This window comes from Neopsephotus bourkii, unplaced genomic scaffold (genome assembly GCF_033783945.1).
Source record: "Neopsephotus bourkii isolate Nb327-2 ecotype Australia unplaced genomic scaffold, CSIRO-AGI_Nbou_v1 NB_107, whole genome shotgun sequence".
Lineage (NCBI taxonomy): Eukaryota > Metazoa > Chordata > Aves > Psittaciformes > Psittacidae > Neopsephotus > Neopsephotus bourkii.
The window spans coordinates 13493484-13512904 of record NW_026900624.1 but is presented as its reverse complement, the minus strand read 5'-3'; the positions used below and the strand labels follow the sequence as shown (position 1 = coordinate 13512904).

At 44.6% G+C, this 19421-nt stretch overlaps 2 protein-coding genes across 5 annotated transcripts in view; both read right to left on the bottom strand.

Moving 5' to 3' along the window:
* Positions 1-19421, bottom strand: part of DDX47 (DEAD-box helicase 47) — an 82370-nt gene that overhangs the window by 5445 nt on the left and 57504 nt on the right. Inside the window, exons 2-4 of one of the 4 annotated variants that reach the window (XM_061361973.1) lie at positions 2694-2726; positions 2042-2135; positions 336-524 (exon numbers count right to left, since the gene is read on the bottom strand). In XM_061361973.1, coding sequence (XP_061217957.1) covers positions 336-524; positions 2042-2087 — 235 coding nt within the window. In that variant the 5' untranslated portion in view covers positions 2088-2135; positions 2694-2726. Of the gene's footprint in view, positions 1-335; positions 525-2041; positions 2136-2469; positions 2494-2638; positions 2772-19421 lie in introns of those variants that run through there. The other 3 variants (XM_061361964.1, XM_061361983.1, XM_061361992.1) reach the window with 3 other exon arrangements.
* On the bottom strand, positions 7697-12233 carry APOLD1 (apolipoprotein L domain containing 1). Its single transcript, XM_061361697.1, has 2 exons — positions 12057-12233; positions 7697-10000 (listed from the first exon to the last, which is right to left on the bottom strand). Exon 2 carries the CDS (start codon positions 9993-9995, stop codon positions 9207-9209), a length of 789 nt encoding a protein of 262 aa, XP_061217681.1. The 5' UTR covers positions 9996-10000; positions 12057-12233; the 3' UTR covers positions 7697-9206.

Sequence of the window (19421 nt, the reverse complement as noted above, 5' to 3'; positions counted from 1 at the left end):
ACAGTCTAAAAGAAATATTAAACTACATCACGTATAGAGCAGAGTTCTATGCAATTTCACTGGACACAGACTTACTATTGAGAAGATTCTCTTCTACTTCCACCTTTAACTGCTTGGGCATAACATTCAAAAGAGCTGCAGACTACTCCATGAGGAAAGACCATGCAGTCTTTCTTTCCCAAAGCTAATATCAGGTATCTGTCTTCCAGCATCCCAAACTTTTCAACCTTTTGTTCAACCCTCCAAACAAATCCTTTCTACTTTTTCCATTGAAATCTAGAGCTGACAAACTTCAGTCTTCAGGAAAACTGCTCCAATATCACAATGCTACTTACCACTGTGGACACCAATGGACGATCCAAGAGCTTCGAACTGCTCAGAGATTTGGAAAGCCAACTCCCTTGTGGGCGTAAGGACAAGAGCAAATAATCGCTGAGGTGTTTCCAGCAGTGCTTGAAGGATTGGCAAAGCAAAGGCTCCTGTTTTTCCAGAGCCAGTTTCTGCCAGTCCAATGACATCTCTGCCTACAAGGATCAGCAAGGAGGATAAAAGCTGTTACAAATCTAGACCAGAGAAAGTAGCCTTTAAAGCATGAGAATTCACTAAGGATGGAGTGAAGAGTGTGTAAAAGACACATAAAGGGTAAAGAAGAGCAAAGGGCCAAACCAAAGTATTCCAGAATATCTCTGCAGCATTTTTAGGGTGACTTCATTTGTATGACAATTGCAGTCCTGATTCTTTCTATTCTCTAGTTAAAATGCTGCAAATATAGAGGTTTTCATACAAAATTTAGGTTTAAAACACCCTTTAATTTATTATTTCTCAAATCTCCCTGTCAGTTTACAGCCTATTGCTTCTATCTTGCTAAGTATTCTATACCAACTGTTGGCCATTTACAGGCTTACAAGGAAACAGACTTCAGTGTCTGAGTCTTGGGTTATACCAACTACAAGAAAAAAGCACTACCAAACTCATATTTCACAAACCATAATAAATTCTGTCCCACTGCTTCATAGTCTGCAGTAGGAAGGATTACAGCAGCAAGTCCTTTGCCCCAAAACAGTGCAGACAAAGGCACTGAATTCATCAGCAGAATCCATTCTAACCTCCTACAGCTGAGAAGAACATGCTGCCAATAGGCCTTGAACTGGAAACAATCTCTCAGGAACACAATCTCACCTTTGTTTTTTCAAAAGAATCTTACACATGGTGGAAGAGTCTGACAACAGTTAACTACTAGGACAGAGTTGACATTGAAAGGTTTATTCCCACTCTGTCGTTACACTGTTCTGTTCCTGCTTCACAGTGTTTTATTTTTGCTTTAACCAAATAAACAAAAAAAACCAAAACAAAACAAAACCCCAAAAAACATGAAAACTAACAAGACAAACAAAAAAAACCCCACAAAGCAAACAAACAAAAACAACACACAAAACCAAATATTCTAGAAGCAGAAATGTTTGCCAAATTCAGTATTTTCCTGTAATTCCAGGATGGCTACAGAAAGTCACTACGGTTTTGTTATTACTTACTCCAGAAATGTAATTTCAAAGCACTGACTGCTCAGAGCAAAGCATATTATATAAGCTATGTAATCAGTCAAGGCACCTTTAATTTTACACACACTGCTGTTCTCTACCAGAAGAGGCACAGTCCTAAATCTATCAGAAGTTTCCTCTATGTCCTAAAATTTTGGAAAGAAGATGGTCAGTGGAGATCAGCAGCTCAAATGATTGACAATAATTCTATTTAACATGAAGTATCAGAGCTGTACAACAGCAGTGAACACTCAAGAACCCATGTCTGCACCTATTTGAAAGTTTCCAGTTGCAGCCAGTGTTACAGGAGAAACTGCTATTCCAAACTGCATCTGGAAGGACACAAGAATGAATATAAGCACTACTTTCAAGCCAGAGATCTTGAGTGAAGAAGAAGTGAGAACACTCTCATTCCTGCCAATTACTTCTCACTCAGCAAAATTCATTCACATATTGCTCCTGAGGCATTCCCAGATTTGGGATCAGAGAAGCATACTACTCACCTTGAAGTGCCACTGGAATAGCCTCAATTTGGATCTTTGTTGGCATCTTCCATCCTAACTGGTCACAAGCTTCACATAGGACATCTGTAACCCCCTGAACATTATTGAAAAGAGAAAAGGCAAGAAGACATCACCAAAGAGACTTAAATTAAACCACACAGTTAAGTTAAATACATGCTACAACAGAACCAAGCTTGTCTATAGCAGGGACAAACCCCACGAGGCCCTCAATGCAAACGACGTGAAAGGGCAGGCTGCTCACAACGATCCCCCCATTGATTCAAAACTGAGGTGGCTGCAAGCAGTAAGAAACTTGCCAGTTTTGCTTAGTTTACAACAGGAACTTTCTACACACGCCCCTGCTGTCTCTCCTCCCCTCCCCCCCAATCCCACGAGCATGGAAAAAGGAAAATGCCCGGGCAAGTTACCACAACTGAAAGAAACCCAGGCAACCAGCTGAGGAACACAGACCTGGCCAGCCACGCCAAACTCCCGGAAGCAGACCCTGACCTCCCCAAACCTCCCCATGGGGAGCCGCACCGCCACGCCAGCGGAACAACGCAGCCACAGCGCCGCACGTGTCTGCTCCCTGCGCACCGGCACCTCCGCCGGGCGTGGCGCCGCCTGCAGCCCGGATCCGTGCCGGCCTCACCAGGTCCTTGAAGCTCCGCGGCTCTTCCACTGCTGCCTCCGACTCCACCACCGCTCCTTCACCGTCCCCTGCTGCCATTTTGGGCCGCGGCCCACTAAAGTAGCGCAAAACACTCTGGGAATTACCCTCCCCTCTGGGGTGTTATGGGATTTGTAGTTCCGGGGAAAGAGCCAATCGGCGCGGGCGGGGCGGGGCAAAGAGGAGAGGAGTAAGGCTCGCCTCGGCAGTCGCTGCGTGTTGAGGTGGATGCTTTCGTTGCTGCCGTTGGGGGGGAGCGGGGGAGCGGGGGAGCGGGGGAGCGGGGGAGCGGGGGAGCGGGGGACCGAGGGACCGAGGGACCGAGGGACCGAGGGACCGAGGGACCGAGGGACCGAGGGACCGCGGGACCGCGGGACCGCGGGAGCGAGGGAGCGAGGGAGCGAGGGAGCGCGGGAGCGCGGGAGCGCCTGCAGGATGGGAAGGGCCGCACCGTGACATCAAAGCGCTACTACGGTGGTAGTGTCTGTGTGAGATACAGGTGGCCTCATTTCCTTAAGGTCAGAAGGTGTTTTCTGCATATCGAGTTTTTCAGAGTGCAGCTCTCTGAGAAGTGGTACCAGCGCTGTCATTTTCTCCTTTCCTGATGTGAAGGAGTCAGCATGGGCCTGGTTTGCTGTGTCTGTGGGAACATCCCATGTCTTCACAAGATTGTTAAGCAGCATACTTGAGGAGGCCTTTCTTCTAAAAGTGTCCAAGGCTCGTTTTCTTTAAACTTAATTAGGTTCACACTTCTGCAATGGGGGTTGTGTGACGAGTGCTATGCTCTGCTAAGTTGGAAACTGGGGAGGGACTTTTCCCTGAACTTCAGGGAAGAGGGAGATATGGAATTATAGCCACCTGTACTGGGATTCAAGCACGCTGAATTGGCTGTCTGAAATCTGCCTGCTTGGCATTAACTGCAAATGGGTGAGCCTTTGGCCTGCAGCTCAGCATTAGCATTGCTTAGACAGAGTGTGTGTGATGAGTGTTCTGTAGTCATAAATCCTACAATTGTGAAAATACAAACCCAAATGAGCTTGCCAGGTACAAAAATACAATATATAAACCTACATATATAATAGACATAAAGAGTAAATAAACTTCAGAAGTGCTGGTATGAAATATTTTGAAGTACTAGTGAAGAAAAAGAAAAGGAATTGTCATTGCTCTGCCTTGTTTACCTGCTTATAGTAATAGCCAATGTGCAACTTTGCCAGAAATTCATAAAATAAACCAAACTATGCATGAAATGACACTCCCCCTTCATTGCTGCTGTCGTAATTCAGAGATCCTGCAAGTGCCTAATAAAATATTCAAAATGGTGATGGATTTAGTGTCCTCTGGTATGCATGGTAAGTGCAACTTACCATGTCATGATGCTGGTTCCTGAGCTCATTGGTTTCCATCTCGTCTGAGTGTGGCCTTTTTGATCTGTAGTCCCAGTGCTGGTAGCAGCAGGGCAACCTTGCAGGTAGGTAAGCCTCCTTTGGTTTAGGGAAAAGGATGCTAACACACCCAAGAGCTCAGGCTTCAAAAGGACAGGAGAGCCAGCTGCAAAATGAAGCTTGTGACTGCATTTCTGAACAGGTCTCCCTCTCTCCTGCTGGTTGTGGAGCCCAGCCGTGTGTGCTCTCAGTGGAAATGCTGACATACCTGAGCATCTGTCACTGGATTTCAGGCGTGCCATTTCCTTTGCTCTCAGAACAATGAGGAAAGTGAGGGGAAGTCTGAACAAATGCTCTGCGCGACAGGGAAAGGAGAGGAAGCCTGAAACAATTCACTGGGCAGCAGTGGAAATGAAACTGCTGCATCCCACTGTGCTCAGGAGAAATTATTTTAAAATAATAAATAAAAAAGAAAGAAACACCCAGTGCAGATGACCATATGTTTCAAAACATTACAGCCGTCTTGAGTTATGAGCTTGCTATATATCACAGTATCACAGTATGTTAGAGATTGGAAGGGACCTCAAAAGATCATCTAGTCCAATCCCCCTGCCGGAGCAGGAACACCTAGATAAGGTTACACAGGAACGTGTCCAGGCGGGTTTTGAATGTCTCCAGAGAAGGAGACTCCACAACCTCCCTGGGCAGCCTGTTCCAGTGTTCTGTCACCCTCACTGAGAAGAAGTTTCTTCTCAAGTTTAAGTGGAACCTCTTGTGTTCCAGTTTGTACCCATTGCCCCTTGTCCTATCATTGTTTGCCACTGAGAAGAGCCTGGCTCCATCCTCGTGACACTCCCCTTTTATATATTTATATACACTAATAAGGTCACCCCTCAATCTCCTCTCCTCCAAACTATAGAGACCCAGCTCCCTCAGTCTTTCCTCATAAGGGAGATGCTCCACTCCCTTAATCATCTTAGTTGCCCTGCGCTGGACTCTCTCCAGCAGGTCCCTGTCCTTCTTAAACTGAGGGGCCCAGAACTGGACACAATACTCCAGATGAGGTCTCACCAGGGCAGAGTAGAGGGGAAGGAGAACCTCTCTCGACCTACTAACCACCCCCCTTCTAATACACCCAGGATGCCATTGGCCTTCTTGGCCACAAGGGCACAGTGTCGGCTCATGGTCACCCTGTCGTCCAGTAGGACCCCCAGGTCCCTCTCCCCTACACTGCTCTCTAACAGGTCGTTCCCCAACCTATACTGGAACCTGGGGTTGTTCCTGCTAATGGTTAAGCCCGGCCAGCACTGAGACATGAACCCTTGTAAGGGTCACTGGGACGTCTCAGGAAGTGGAGTCAGGGATGTGACGGGAAGTCACTGCTTGTGATCCTTTGTTGAACTCATTGCCCATATAAATGAGCCATATAAATGGTAGGTGCTGTTTTGGTGGGGAGCAGGATGCAACATTCTATTCTGGTGAAGTTCCAGTTTGAGTAATTCCCTTTTGTCAGTAGATGCATTTGAATAAAAGTTCCCTTCTGTTCTAAACTGCTTGGCTTTTGACCAAATGTGTTCCCAGCCCTACTGCATATTATAAGCTCAGTTTTCCCTTGGGAGCATCCACATCAGGTGAATTTTTGTGCAGGTATAATGCAAACTATTTCATAAGGGATGCATAATAAGACAAGATGGACAGTGTGTACAGTAGGTCACAGTAAACAGTAAATGGTGCTGTCTACCCACTGGGATGCTCAGAGGGAGGTTATTGGTGTATCCTGACTCTTTGTACTTGAGTTTGTAGGCACCTTTTATTGGGCTTTCAAAACATACTATATGACTTTGTGTTAAATTCATGTTTGCACTTCTGCTTGACCATTGAATCAGGCTTCATAACTGCTAGCCTCGCCGAAACATAAATCACACATGTACCCTTCTCTCACTGCTGCCTAGGTACCAAAGGAATTGTTCCACTAGCACACTTATTACTCTAAAGGGTAAATGACATAACTACTAGCAAAAAAGCTGCCTATCAAAGACACTTCTCCCAGATGTTGCTTGTGACCCCTCAAAATGGTAGATTTCTGGCAGCACAGCTCCCAGGGCTAACTCACCAGATCTAGTGCTGGCTGCATGGGAGGAGGCAGGATGGCATACCTGGAGCTGGGTGAGAAGGATCCAAACACCTCCTGCTCTGCCTGCTAGCTGCTAGATCAACTGTAGCTGGGGTGTGAGGGCACAGACACAGATTCACAGGACTGCCTGACTTAGAAGGCGTCCAAGAGCACTGTATGGGTTTTGATGCAAAGTCACACATCTCCCCTGCCCTGTGTAGATCTTCCAGCCTGGGGATCCTACTCTCTGCTTGAGCCTCCCTTTGCATTCCTAGCAAACAAATCCAGAGGGGAGTGGCTGAGACCTGGCCAGGGGAGTGTTACACCTTAAGCTCAATTACACTCACACAACAGCACTGCACAACAACCCAAATCCAGAATCTGAGTGAAGGGTTAGCCTAGGGAAAAACAGAAGCAGGATTTTTTTTTTTTGCTTCTGTGTGGATGAGACTGAAAGCAAAGTACCTGATTTGTCCCAGGCTGCTGAAACAGTGGTTGTGATTGCAGTGCAGGACTGTGTTGAGCATGACAAACCAGCCATAATGAAGCTTAAAGCCTATCAAATTCAAATCCTTCTGCCAGCCAGATTTTTCTTTTCAGAGATGTTGCTGTTCTGTGTCATTCCCTGTGTGTGGATGTGTGGGCAAAGATGCATTTCCAGAAAACTGGGGAGGAGGTAGGAAAAGAATATATTGCATAATTTTCTCTGTGATGATGAAACCATCCATCTCATAAGCATTGTAAAGCTGTTGTACTTTGTACATTGTAAAGTCAACTGATCTGGTGGAGTTAGGTGGTGATATGCTGGAGCACTAAGAAAAATGTAACATCATGTCTGCTTTTGCATAGGGTGCAGTTCACACTTATGTACTCACATGTATGCACCACGGTGTTTGCATGTCAGACACCAACATCCACAGTGTACATGGATTAATTTGCACACCAAGATATACACTCACACAGACAAAATCATTTACACTCATATACCAATGCCAGCTGTGTGGCCTGGAGCTGGAGACCTCACTTTTCATTCTTGCTTTCTGAACACGTCCAGCTGCTCATACCGACTCCTGTCTCCAGTGCTGGAACATGAAACTGAGCAGGGTGAGCCAGAGGGCAGGAATGTGGTCATGTGCAGGTGGGCAGAGAGACACTGATGCAAAAGTGCTTCATATTAATTTAATCAAACCAACAGTGTAGTTGTTCATTTTTGGCAGATACGGGCATTACAAGCATCTGAGTCACACTCTGAGGAGCCAGGGCTTTTGTTCTTCTTACGTGAAAAAACAAATGTTGATGTCACAAAAGGAAGAGGCAAAAAGGACAAGGATTCAAGCTCTGCGAGATGGATTGTTGCCCTTCTCCAGAGTTTGCTCAGTGTTACAGAATTACAGAGTGAGTTTTTCTAATCGTTTTGATACGTGCATCTACAGGGAAGTTTCATTTACCCACTGAGGCTACCTGTGGAGGTGAAATTATCCCGTGGAATTATCCCTGCATTAACTCCTCTAGTTTTCTCAAGCTAGTTTCTGGGGTCTCTTCCTTGTACCTCTTCCAGGTACAGATGTGATCCCCATCATCACACTACTTGAGCACTTTTCAGTATTTGTCTCAGAAACATCCTTGTGAGGTAGGGAAGTACTACTATCACAATTTTTAGACAGAGAACTGAGGAGCTGAAGGGGTCAAAAATCATGAAGGACATATTTAACAGAACAGTCACTTGAAGGAGAGACCCAGCCCTTCCTCCTGCTTCATAAGTGTTCTGCCGCTGAATCATCCTATTCCTCTGCACCCCTCAAGTGTTAGTATCAATATATATTTTGCTAACATGAAGCCCTCCCTGGGACAAGGGAAGTGTTTCCCTGCTACAAGTATATGTAGCTCTCCATGAGTGCTGCCTCCTCCCTCAGACAAACCACTGTGGGTTTCACAGGCTGCTTGACTGCACAGAGAGGGGCACCTCCACCTCTCAGATGTGTTTTCATCACAGCTGTGCTCCATCTCAGACCAGTAGCACCAACCTGCATTTCCCTCCCTGCTGCAAAAGATATAACTGCTTTCTTCCACCAGTGCCCTGAGGCAGGCTCTGGTCCCAGGATCACTGACCTGTCCTTCTTCTGTTTTGACTTATAAGATCTGTCATCACTGTTTGACCGTGTTTCACCTATTTTATAGTTACCAGCATTCCAGCCATGCTTTTCTATAGGAACTTGCCTTCCCTCACAGCCAAAGAACAGGTAACTTGCTCTCACATGCCACAAACTTACTTTGCCTCTAACAACAGCGGCTTTCCTTTGGAGCAGAGGCTTCCTTTATAAAAGAAAAAAAAAATACATCTTAGATACAATATCAGAACCTTGAAATAATCCTATGTAAATAAATAGAACACCAACATCACAGTTCTCAGCCTGCAGAGGTTTCTTCAAAATGGGTAACAATTTCTGGCCCTGCTATTTCACCTGGTGGTGATGAGCTATCCATACAGTCTGTCATATCTGGAGATGCTTCCTTGAACAGCGTTTCCAAATGTACCTTGGTAACTGGACAATACTCTATGAGGAATTGGCAGCTGCTGGCTTTTTGAGGGTACCCCAACCCTTTTACCGTTCATAGAATCATAAGTTATTTACAAACCAGGTTCAATCAGCACCACGACTGCAGGGATTTCATCAGCCTCCTGACATGCTACTTTTTGCTGCCTTGGGGAAGCAAAGCTGGGAAGATGGCTGAGGAAACATGGGTCTGAGGAATGGCCATCTATCGCTGCCTTCAAGCTCTGGGATCTGCTGCTGTGTACACAACAGTCCGTCATAACCTCCAACCTGAATCAGGTGGCTGCTGTCAGCTGGTGGTGCGTGTGTGGAAGCTTTAGCTTCCTATCAGGAAGGAGTTTGTGTTCAGATATAGATAAGGCACATGAGAGATGTGTGCACCTGTGCAGATTAACACCACCAATATTACAATAGCAACAGGTAGCAGTGCTAATGGTGACAGTTAATAATTGTCTCCAAGCCTGGTTTTAATTATATGGCAAACACTGTTTAAGCTGGATGATCTTGGGATCTCAGCAGACTTTTTTGCATCCAAGTTGGGTCTCCTTATGCATGGGGAAAGCTCTGTCCTGGATTCAAGAAGTTCACAGACTTCATCCATCGCTCTGGTGCAGGTCTCGAGGTTGGCAGCTAGCTTCTGGATTTTGGCCTTAAGCACCGCCTGGCTCACTTTCGTGACCTCCTTAGTGTACTCTGGCACGAGGAAGCTGTGGGAGCCACAGAAGACCATGAAGCAGACGGAGTTGTACAGTGAGATGGAGGCTCTCTTCTCTGACTGGCGCAGTGTGGGGTCCCCCGGGCCCTGCCCTCGGCGGAGGAACTCCAGGCAGCCAAGGATTTCCCTCATCTGTTTCCGACAAGTCATAGCGATTTCCTGCACCTTCCTCACCTCCCGGGAATTGCAAAGCACTAAGGAGAGATCGGAGGTGATGCTGACAGCCCCCCCAGCTGTGGCCAGACCCAGACCCACAGCCGATGCCAGGAGAGAGGCTCCCAGTGTTGCTGGGCTGAGGGACAGCCCCACGATGGCTGTGACAGCTCCTGCAGCGGTCAGGGTGCTCCCACTGACATTGGCAATCAGGGACCTTCTGCGGAGCTTGCTGAGTTTACGAGCCGCCTTGTGAAGGTGAGCAATTTGGCCACGCAGCCTCCGTCTCTGATCCAGCAGTGTGATGTGGAAGTCATGCGTGGGGTCTAGTGTTTGAGGGAAGGCAGCACGGTTTCTCTCCATGGCGCCTGTCCAGAAAAAAAAAATAGGCTGGACTGAGGTTGAGACATGCTCAGTGTGGACCAGCATTTCAGGGATGGCATTCAGCCAGTTTTAACTTTTCTTCAACCAGCTACATGAAAGGTTTGCTGTCTACACACACGTACGCACCCACATACACGTGCACATACACACATGTTCATTTAATTACCATATTCCACTGTTTTTTGTGTTCCCTGAGAAGACTAAAGTGTCTTAAAGGCTTGGGTCAGGGATGATGTTGTTATTACCTCTGTGAAGACACTTCCAACCCTGGGGACATAAATTCCTTTGAGATTAAGTGAGTCAGTGCCCAGAATAGTAATGCTTCCAGAACTAATGTGTTGTTCCCATGATAGTATTCACAGGATCTACAGTGTTCAAGAGCATCTTTCACAAGAAAGGCCAGGTTCTGAGGAGGTGAAAGCCACCCATCCCAGGTTGCTATTTAGGGGTCATTTCCCATTAAAGGAGGATAGAGGGAAGCTGCCAAGGGGAGTCAAGGTCTGGCTTTTCCATCTGGGAGGTGAGAAGCTCATGTCTCACATGGGTATTGCGAACAACCTTCCTTTCTTTTTAAGCCTAAGCAACTCTAGGTCTTGCAGCATTTTTTTTCGTATTGTAACTTGGTATCAGGGTCTGGAAAAAAATGGGAACTGTTGTTCTGTGGTGCTTAGTACAACCAGTGGTGGTGGATCCCTATTGACAGTGACAGGGAGACTAATGGACCTTGTTTAAAAGATTCATGAAGGTCACATCAGAAAAGTGAGCCCACTTTCCATAATCACTCCCTTGGGAATGGGGGAAAGGGGAAATACAGGGGCCTGCAAATAGAAATGACTTGAAAAATATTGCAACCTTCCCTGGCAAGATAGCAGGAGTGTCTTCCCTTTTAGAGGATGAATCTTCATGGTTTCAGTATTAGGCAATCTCTGCTCTTTGTCACAAGGGTAGAAAAAAATGTTCCAATAAGCATTTGCAGGTTGCAAATGTGCTTTGCATAGGAAGCTAGCATCCCTAACCGTACTTGTATATAGGGCAACTGGGGCAAGGGAGGCAACAGGAGTGTAGCGTCACCAGTTGTCTGGTGGGAGCAGAGCTTTTGCGCTTCACAGCATTACACTGCACAAGGTAGTGCTGCCTCTGCACCAGCAAGGTCTAGCTAAGAAGTTGTTTGCAGTTTGTAATGCCTTCATAGCTAAAAGACGTCTCTGTAGCTCTGTCCCAGAGCCAACTAAGCAAAACTATTCAGTGCTGCAGTCACTTTTTCACTTCTAAATCTTCTGTGCTATGTGAACCGGAGGTGCCTGGCCCCTCAGAAGTGCATACTATATAATTAACATCCTGGGGGCTTCATTCTGCTGAATCCCTGTTTCAGAAGGAGAAAAACTCCTAAAGTCTTTCCATCCTGAAGTGTGTAAGTAATTCTCACTGCAGTTTTTTTTCCCTTTTACTTGGATGATGTCCTAATCCATTTCACACAGAATCCTTTAGGACCTCCCCCTATGTCCTTCAGAACAATGACCACAGGCTCTCTTGGTATCATTGGATCATTTTAGCCACTTGGTACATTGTGCTTTTCTTAGCTTGAGGCAGTGTCCTCTTATTTTTTACACTATAATCAGAGATGAAGCTAAAAGAACAAAGATTAACACTTAAGTTAAATAGATATAAAAATGAAAATGAAAAATGAGCATATTATCAATAACTTAAAACCAGATCAACATGATGATCATTAAATATATTGATTCCTGTGGCCTCTTAACAATTTGTTCTTTATATTTTCTTGCTGAGAACAGTCTCAGGTAATAACAGCAGAAATCACTGGAGTTAATTGGAGAGTTATTCAATATATAAGATAAACCACACAGTGATGCATGTATTTTGAATACACTGATTATATACCAGCATAAAGGAAAAGAAAGCCAAATCCTGCTCCTGGAGAAAAATCTCCCCAACAGAAAAGGTATTAATTAGTCCAAAACCTGAAAACGGTTTTCTAATACAGTGCTTAGAGTCTCCAAAAAAATACTGGTTCAAACTTACCTTTAGGTTCCAGCTGACCTCCCCAAAGACAAATTTTGATCTGTTTCTGGAGGAGACCAATTTATAGCTCCTGTGGACCAATTGCAGCGATGGGAATGCTTTGCCTCATACTGGGAGTTTGCCATTTCCTGCTCTCCCTTGTGCAGAAGGATGTGACACACTGGAAAATGACCTGTGGGACAGCGAGCACACACCACGTTCAGGAAACGTTCCCTGCGAATGAACATTGTGTGTTCGCTTTTCCTGAAGTATAGAGGGAAAAAAAATGTCAAAAATCTCAGCCTATTCCTGGTGCTGAGCTAGTGCAGTCATTCCCCCTGGGGAACAGTTGCCTTTCCTTTCCCTGAAATAGCAACTGACTTTCCTCAGTGCTGGAGCTGCTAATTGCATGATGACTGAAGTCCCCCCCACTCCCCCGCCACACGTCTAGACCCAGTGGACCATCAGCCAGCCAGCTTATTTCATTCAAGGCCAGTGTACTTTCAAAATCCCAGCTCTCTGGGACAATCGTGTGTGTGACTGGCTGCAGTAGAGCACTGCTGTGTGAAAGCTGGAGCTGTTCTCCAATCCATAAAAGGGAAGTAGCTCCACAGCATGACAATTGCTCTGAATTCCTATCCCTTCTCCTGAGTAGTTAAAACCATGCAGTATCCTGAAAAAGGAGGGATTTCCCTATGGGTTTGCTCTGTTTCTTAACCACAGACACCATAATGGTTGAGAAAAAAAGACATTTGGAAAAAAACATAGGTTGTTTTCCTGAGGTGCCTGCCCAGCAAAGATCACAATGAAAAGGTCATTGGGATCCCCTCTTTTGCTGCCTTCTTTTGCCTAGAAGTTGTGCCCACATACAGATGCGGCCAGAAGGAGGAAGTGATGAAGGTGCTAGGGAGGAACAGCCTAAGTGACATTCCTGGCACTGCCTTTCACACTGAGACAGGACCAGCTTTAATCAAAGACAGGTTCTTTGGATGAGTTCAGGAAAAAATGAATTTTTTTGGTGGCACTAAATGGTACAGTCCAATTTAGGCTAAAGTGGCATGTGTCCTTATTGACACAGGGCCTGTGGCGTCAGGGACATCTGTTTTCAGCAGTTGTGTTGAATATGTGGCATCTACTTTCTTGCTTAGTGGGCTTTTACTCTTCAGGGCTGTTTGGTGACATGGAATCTCTGATTGTGCCCCTTGTGTCCCCCTGGCCTAGCTAAAGCTACCTGGCTATCACTGAGTGGTAAGGCTTCACTGTTGAATGTGTGTGATATGTAGCCACGCAATTGCTGGGGCTGACCTTAGGAAAGCTCAAAGATCAAGAGGCAGCAGTCAGGGAGAGAAGGCTGCGATTATTCATTTGAATGGGAGTTTGCTTTTAGATCATCTTAAAATGACTGTGGAACATTATGTGATGTGTTCTGTCAGGGTGGACCTCCATGAGCTGGGACATGAATGAATATATAAATAATGTTGAAGAGCTACTTCAACCTGTCACAGACTTGAAAAAAAAAAAAAGCAAACCTTGTTTTGAAGATGCTTAAATAAGCTGTCTGGTCTGTCACACTTTGTACACATTGCATGTTAACAGGAAGATGAGTTTTGACACTGAAGGAAACTGTGTTTTAGCCCTTCCCTTTGTTTTAGCAAACATGCTTGAATTGGAGCCCGTGTGCCTTGGCAGAGGTTTACAGTTGGTAGACACAAGAGTTCTTTTGCACGTTCCCAAATATAATAGGCTTCTTCCTTATGCAATTGCATCTGCATTAGGACTTGTGCCAGCCGAGATGTCCTTGTTAGGACAATAAGTTTTGGTAGAAATGGAAAAAAAATGAAGAAGAAAAAGAAAACCAAACAAAAAACAGGTCTAGAATGAGCCTGAGAAGATGACAGTTTTTATTGCTCTTCTTCCTTTCCCAATGCTCTTCTTTCAACACACTCAGCTGCAAAATGTTATCAGAAACCCCTGTGATGCTCAGTGTGTGGGTGAGGACATGATTTGAGTGCAGAAGAGAAAATCTGCTTTTTTATTCTCTCACAGAGTTTCTTTCACACTGAAAGACCTGCACTTCACATAAGACTAGATGCTGGTCTCAGCCTAGGATGGTTTCTCATGGGAATTATCCCTGGGCTTCTTCACCATCTAAAGAGAATGCTTCTCCATAATCCACCCCAATAATGGGGTGCAGACCCAGAAGGTAAGGACTCTCCCTAAGGAGCTACAGATGTCAACTTGACTTTAAAAATGAAATGTGATTAGAATAAGAAACAATATTTCCTAGCGAGTTTCCTTACAGCAGTGTGGTATTATTTGTTTTGTCCCTACTAACACTCTCACAAACACCTCTTTGGTGAGAATGCTGGTCTTCTCTCCCAGCAATAATTACAGAGACCGTCTCCAGCAAAAGTGAACAAGTAGGAACGCGAGCAGGATGGGAGAGGAGCTTATTTTCTGAGTGCCTACCAAGGACTGAAAGGTTTTCAGTGCCATCAGTGCACCCCCCCCAGATGTGAGCACATCTGCCAAGTCACCAAGCAAGACCCAGGAGCCTGCTTGGAGTGAGTCTTGGCTACTGGGGATATCAAGGCCTGTGGGGTAGGTCTGACCTTCACTGGGTAATCCTGCAACTTAGTGGAGGCCTCACAATCCTGCCTGATGTAGGTTTTCACCCAGCCCCTCTGCTGCTGCAGCCTCTTAATTCTTGGCCTGTCCAGCACTTGTGCTTGGGGGTGTAAGGGGCACAGCAGGTGTTTCACAACTACCTTGACCAAAAGTAGTCTCTCTGCTCCACCCTTTCCCATCTAGCCACACCCTCTTGAGATGGGCAGAGGCCAAACTCATGCAAAATCTGCCCTGGAGGCATTTTATGGAAGCAGATGACCAGCCAGAGGAAGGAAGGATGTTTTATTGCCTCAGCTCTCTTCCTTCCAGTGAATTTTAGCAGAAAGGTCTGGTCTTTCTGCTGTTGTTCTCTCCAGCAGAAAGGATATACAGCAGAAATTTTTATTGTGAAGCTGTTTGGAGCTAGTGCAATGTAACATTTGAATCTAAGTGTGTAAAATTTGGAGCTGGGTGTCAAAGATACACTTTGACCAAAGAAATAAGTACATTTGAGTAAATTTCCATTCAAATATCATCTTTTTAATGGAATTCCCATCACTCTTGGTACTTTCAACCTTAACTGCTGGATTCCGGGGTCACTTGAATCAATGACAAGTTTTAACTCTTCACAGCCAGATATTCATTCAGATTCAGTGAGAACTTTAGTGGGCCAAAACTTAAACAAATAAAGCAAGTTAGATCAAAAGGAGCTGCATTGGCTTTTAGTAAATTTACCAGTAGATCCAAACTAAAGTTTTGAAAGCATTTTAGAATGAGATAGGACTCAGGTCAGTGGTGTGTGTGTGATTTTAGCTAGGTTTGGAGAAAGCTACAAAGAGTAGGGCAAGGTGTAAGAAACTGGACAGCCTGTGGAATAGAAGCACCTCTTGTTAGTTCCAATTTGGTAGGATATAAGCCAAGTACATTGACTGTGCCTGTTCCTGCTTCGTAAGCAAGCGTTCATATAACAAAACTACCATCCTAAATTGCCTTGTCAAAACTGTCAAAGGCTGTATTCAATAAGGAACTCTTTCTGACACACAAAATCCCAGCTCCCCACATAGCCTTGCCTATGGAACAGGTGACATGACTGAGTGTGGCCATATCCAGGTTCTGATGATACCAGTGCTGCTGGAGGATTTTTGTCTGTTCAGTATCTCAGCAATGCCAGCAGTGCTGCAACAAGCAAGTCTGCTCCCTATACCCTCAAGCACTGTAGAGAACAGAGAATCATTGCCCTATTTCCAGAACTGCAAAGAAACCTAGTAGTTTGGTGAAAAGTAGAAATTAGATAGCCTGGTTTCTTGTGGCTTTTTTTCCTGTATCCTTGCAGTATTCTCTCAAAGAAAACGAGAGTCTGGATTCTTCTCACCTACAAAACTACTTATTTTCATGAAACTAGCAAGAAGTCAGTGTCTTTGAAACCTAGACTGCTTTATCAAATTCTGGCTGAGGTTGTCTGGGAAGCTAAAAATGCTACTGGTTGAAAAACCTGCCAACAGTCCTGCTCCCGTAACCCTCATTTCTATAGGGAGCTAGTCTAGAACAGTCCCTGTGTCTTGCAACCAAAACACAAGGCACAGATGTCCATGGTTTCTTATTGCCCTTTGCCAGTGCGAGTCTTGCAGTGTTTAGCCAACCTTTACTTTTATATACTGCTCTAGGGCCTGCCAGGATAATGTCCATGCCATCCAGTGTAGGAGGAGGAGCTGCTGGTGCAGGAGCTTTTGAAGGCCTTTCTGTTCTGCACACCAGTGAGTCTGGGCAGTGCCCCCAGAACTGCAGTCTGAATGGGAAGGAAAAGCAGCTTAGGTGGGAAGCATGGCACTAATAATATGTCTTTACCAAAAAACCCACCCAACTGACAGGCTGGAAATACTCAGGTGTAAATCCCCAAAGCTAGTCTTGGAAACCTTGCAATAACAGATTACTGGATAGATGTAACATTCATTAGCTAGGAAATTAGAATATCTGGGTTTCTATCAGGCAGCACAGGACTGAGCTTTTACCTGGCCCCCCTGTTTGTCCCCTGCCAGGGGGACAGGTTGATTTCTGGGTTAATGATCTCTAAGAGAGACACTCTCGACACCTCTTGCTCCTCAATTTTTGTTTTCAATTGCTCTGATATGGCTGCTGGTGAGGTAAAAAGTCTTGGCTTTGAGGGTACCTAGAAAAACTGTAAACTCGGAGGCTTGATAACACCAAGCAACAATTCACTAATCAGTCACACTGGAGAGAAGAGCTAGGACAATGTACTTTTGTCAGGAAAATGGGATTTAGTATCATCCTGTATTTACATAATGAAGAGTTCCTGATTCCATCTCTGTACTTGTCACTGGCCAAGGCCAGAAAACTGTGGTGACTGGGCTCACCTCACATACCTGTGAGCTTCCTTACCAGCTACCAGAGCAGTGGCTGGGTCATGTGATTTCAAATATGCTAAAAAAGCATCACGTTGAACCAAGAATTTAAAAGAATAAAACAAGAAATAACTCGTATGATGATATGAGGTCTCAGGACATTGATATTGTCTGACATAAATTTTGTAAAGAAAACTTAACCTTTTTTTACTATTTTTATGAACTCTAGTATTTATTTTTATATATTAAAGAAAAAGAGTATGGTTTTAGAATTTGTGATTTTATTTAATCTTAATTCTTCTTTTGCCTCTTCAGATTGACCAACTGTTCTATTGAACATCATTTGCAGCTAGCCAAGAGAGATATTTAGTATTCATAACTATACACAGACATTTAATTAAAAATTAACTTAGATAAGAGAACTTGTAATCAAGTTTAGGTATTGGAGATATTTGGTTAGATTGAGTCTTTATTACAGGTCTTCATGTTGATTCCATGCCAGTTTTACCAATGATGCTGACTTTGTGTTGGGAATATTCAGCTCAAACCCCTCATACTTCATAAAGGGGGATTTGACTTGTCCTGAGATAATCACAGTCATGTGTCACTGTTGCATTTCTTCATCATCAAAGAAGAGAGTTTATCCTCAGTCCTTATATAAACTGGTACTGCATTTGAAGATGAACCAAAAGTTGAGAGGTTTGTACTGTGATTGAAGACCACATCCTGGACTCCTCTAAATTTTTCATGTGCTCTCTCAGTTTTTTAAAACACTTGCAAGACCTATTTCTTGAGGGTTTTGGTTTGTTTGGGGTTTTGAATTATTATTCATTTCATATTGTTAAGCTTTTACTAGCAGGTTTAAGGTTCAGCAGAAAATACACCCTGTAAGAAATGCACTGTGATAAAAACAAAATGATGAAACTAATTACATTTGAGTAACCCTTCTATCTGGCATGTTTCATGTAGAAACATGTCAGACACACGAATGGCTGAAGAAGTCCAGGAAAAGTTAAAAACTGTTGCTTTGAACTTCAGACAAGGATGCATCTCACCTCATTTCAACTCTCTTCTGAAGAGTTCACATGCAGCCAGTTTCTCCACTTTCTGAAGTTCCCTCTGGAGCCGGAGAAGAAACAGCCATCCCGAAAGGCTGGTTCAGTTCATCCCTGTCAGGCACCTGCTCTGTAATGTGTGACTTACTATAGATAGCAATCCTTTATTTTCTTCCTGCCACATTCAATGTCACCCAGGGTTGTTAGATTTATGCTCCAATTCCGAATTTCCTGTCTCATCAAGAACTGCTCTGGGCCAGAGATGGTCCCTGTAATCCAGCACTTGGTGTCCTGCAGTACTAGCAAGAGATGCTATTGCGGAAGAGTGCAGGTCGCAATGGTACATCCCTGCTTGCCCTCTGCAAAAACAGGCCCCTGTTGCCCATGGATTTATCTGATACCTTTTGATCCTGCTGATGCCAGCTGTTTCCATTGCCTCCTGGAACAGTAAAGTCCAGAATTTTCCAGTTACTCATGGTATAAAAAAGTATATTCTTTTGTCTGTTTTCAGCCACTTCTTTCACAGACTGACCCATGTGCTACCCCTGTCAGATCAGGAAAAGAGAAGCCAATAGGTTTGGTGATCTTGCACTGTTCAGTACCTGACATGTGGTCCCCCCTCATGCTTGTGACAAGTTGTCAGTCACATTTCAGGGTTAGCAGAGGACATGTACAGAAGAACACAGAGTTTTGTAGAGCTGTGCTTCGGAAGGCAAAGAGGGCACGTGATGAATAATATCACTGCATCACAGTCCTAATGGTTTCTCATAGGTCCAGGCAGACTAAGATTCAGTTTTAAATAGCTGAATCTGAGCTGAAAAAACCCAAACCCAACAACAAAACCAACCAACCAACCAACCCAACTCCTTCCCTCCAAAAAAACCAGCCCAACCCACAAATTAACCCACCCCAAACAACCCAACCACAAATGAAACAATTCAGATCATCATTATTTTTGTCAAGCCAGGACTTTATTTTCGATTCAGGTCTTCCATCCTCAAAATATGATAGCTGCAAGGTGATTCCTCTTGGTAACCCACCAAAGCTAGGAAAAATAATCAGAAACATTCCGTGCTATTCCCAGTGTGCTTAGAGAGAGGGAGAAAGGGAAAAATAAAGCACAGATAGATCTTTTTTGTACTTTTTTTAAGCATTTACATGAAGGCATAACCTGGTGTGAGGACCTCAGAAATTACTTATTACCCAGACCTGATTGGAAAGAATATCTGTCAGTAATACAAACCTTTTTGAAGGGAAATCTATTAAGAGGAGGTGGTAATCTCGAGAAGGAGCTGAGCGCGTCTTTCAAGTACAGTACCAAACCTGTTGGGAGATCTGGCAAGAGCAAGTCACCACTCCTGTGA

What these genes read in the sequence shown, in the direction of transcription:
- APOLD1 (XM_061361697.1), bottom strand. Translation starts at nt 9,995, where the DNA reads ATGGAGAGAAACCGTGCTGCCTTCCCTCAAACACTAGACCCCACGCAT.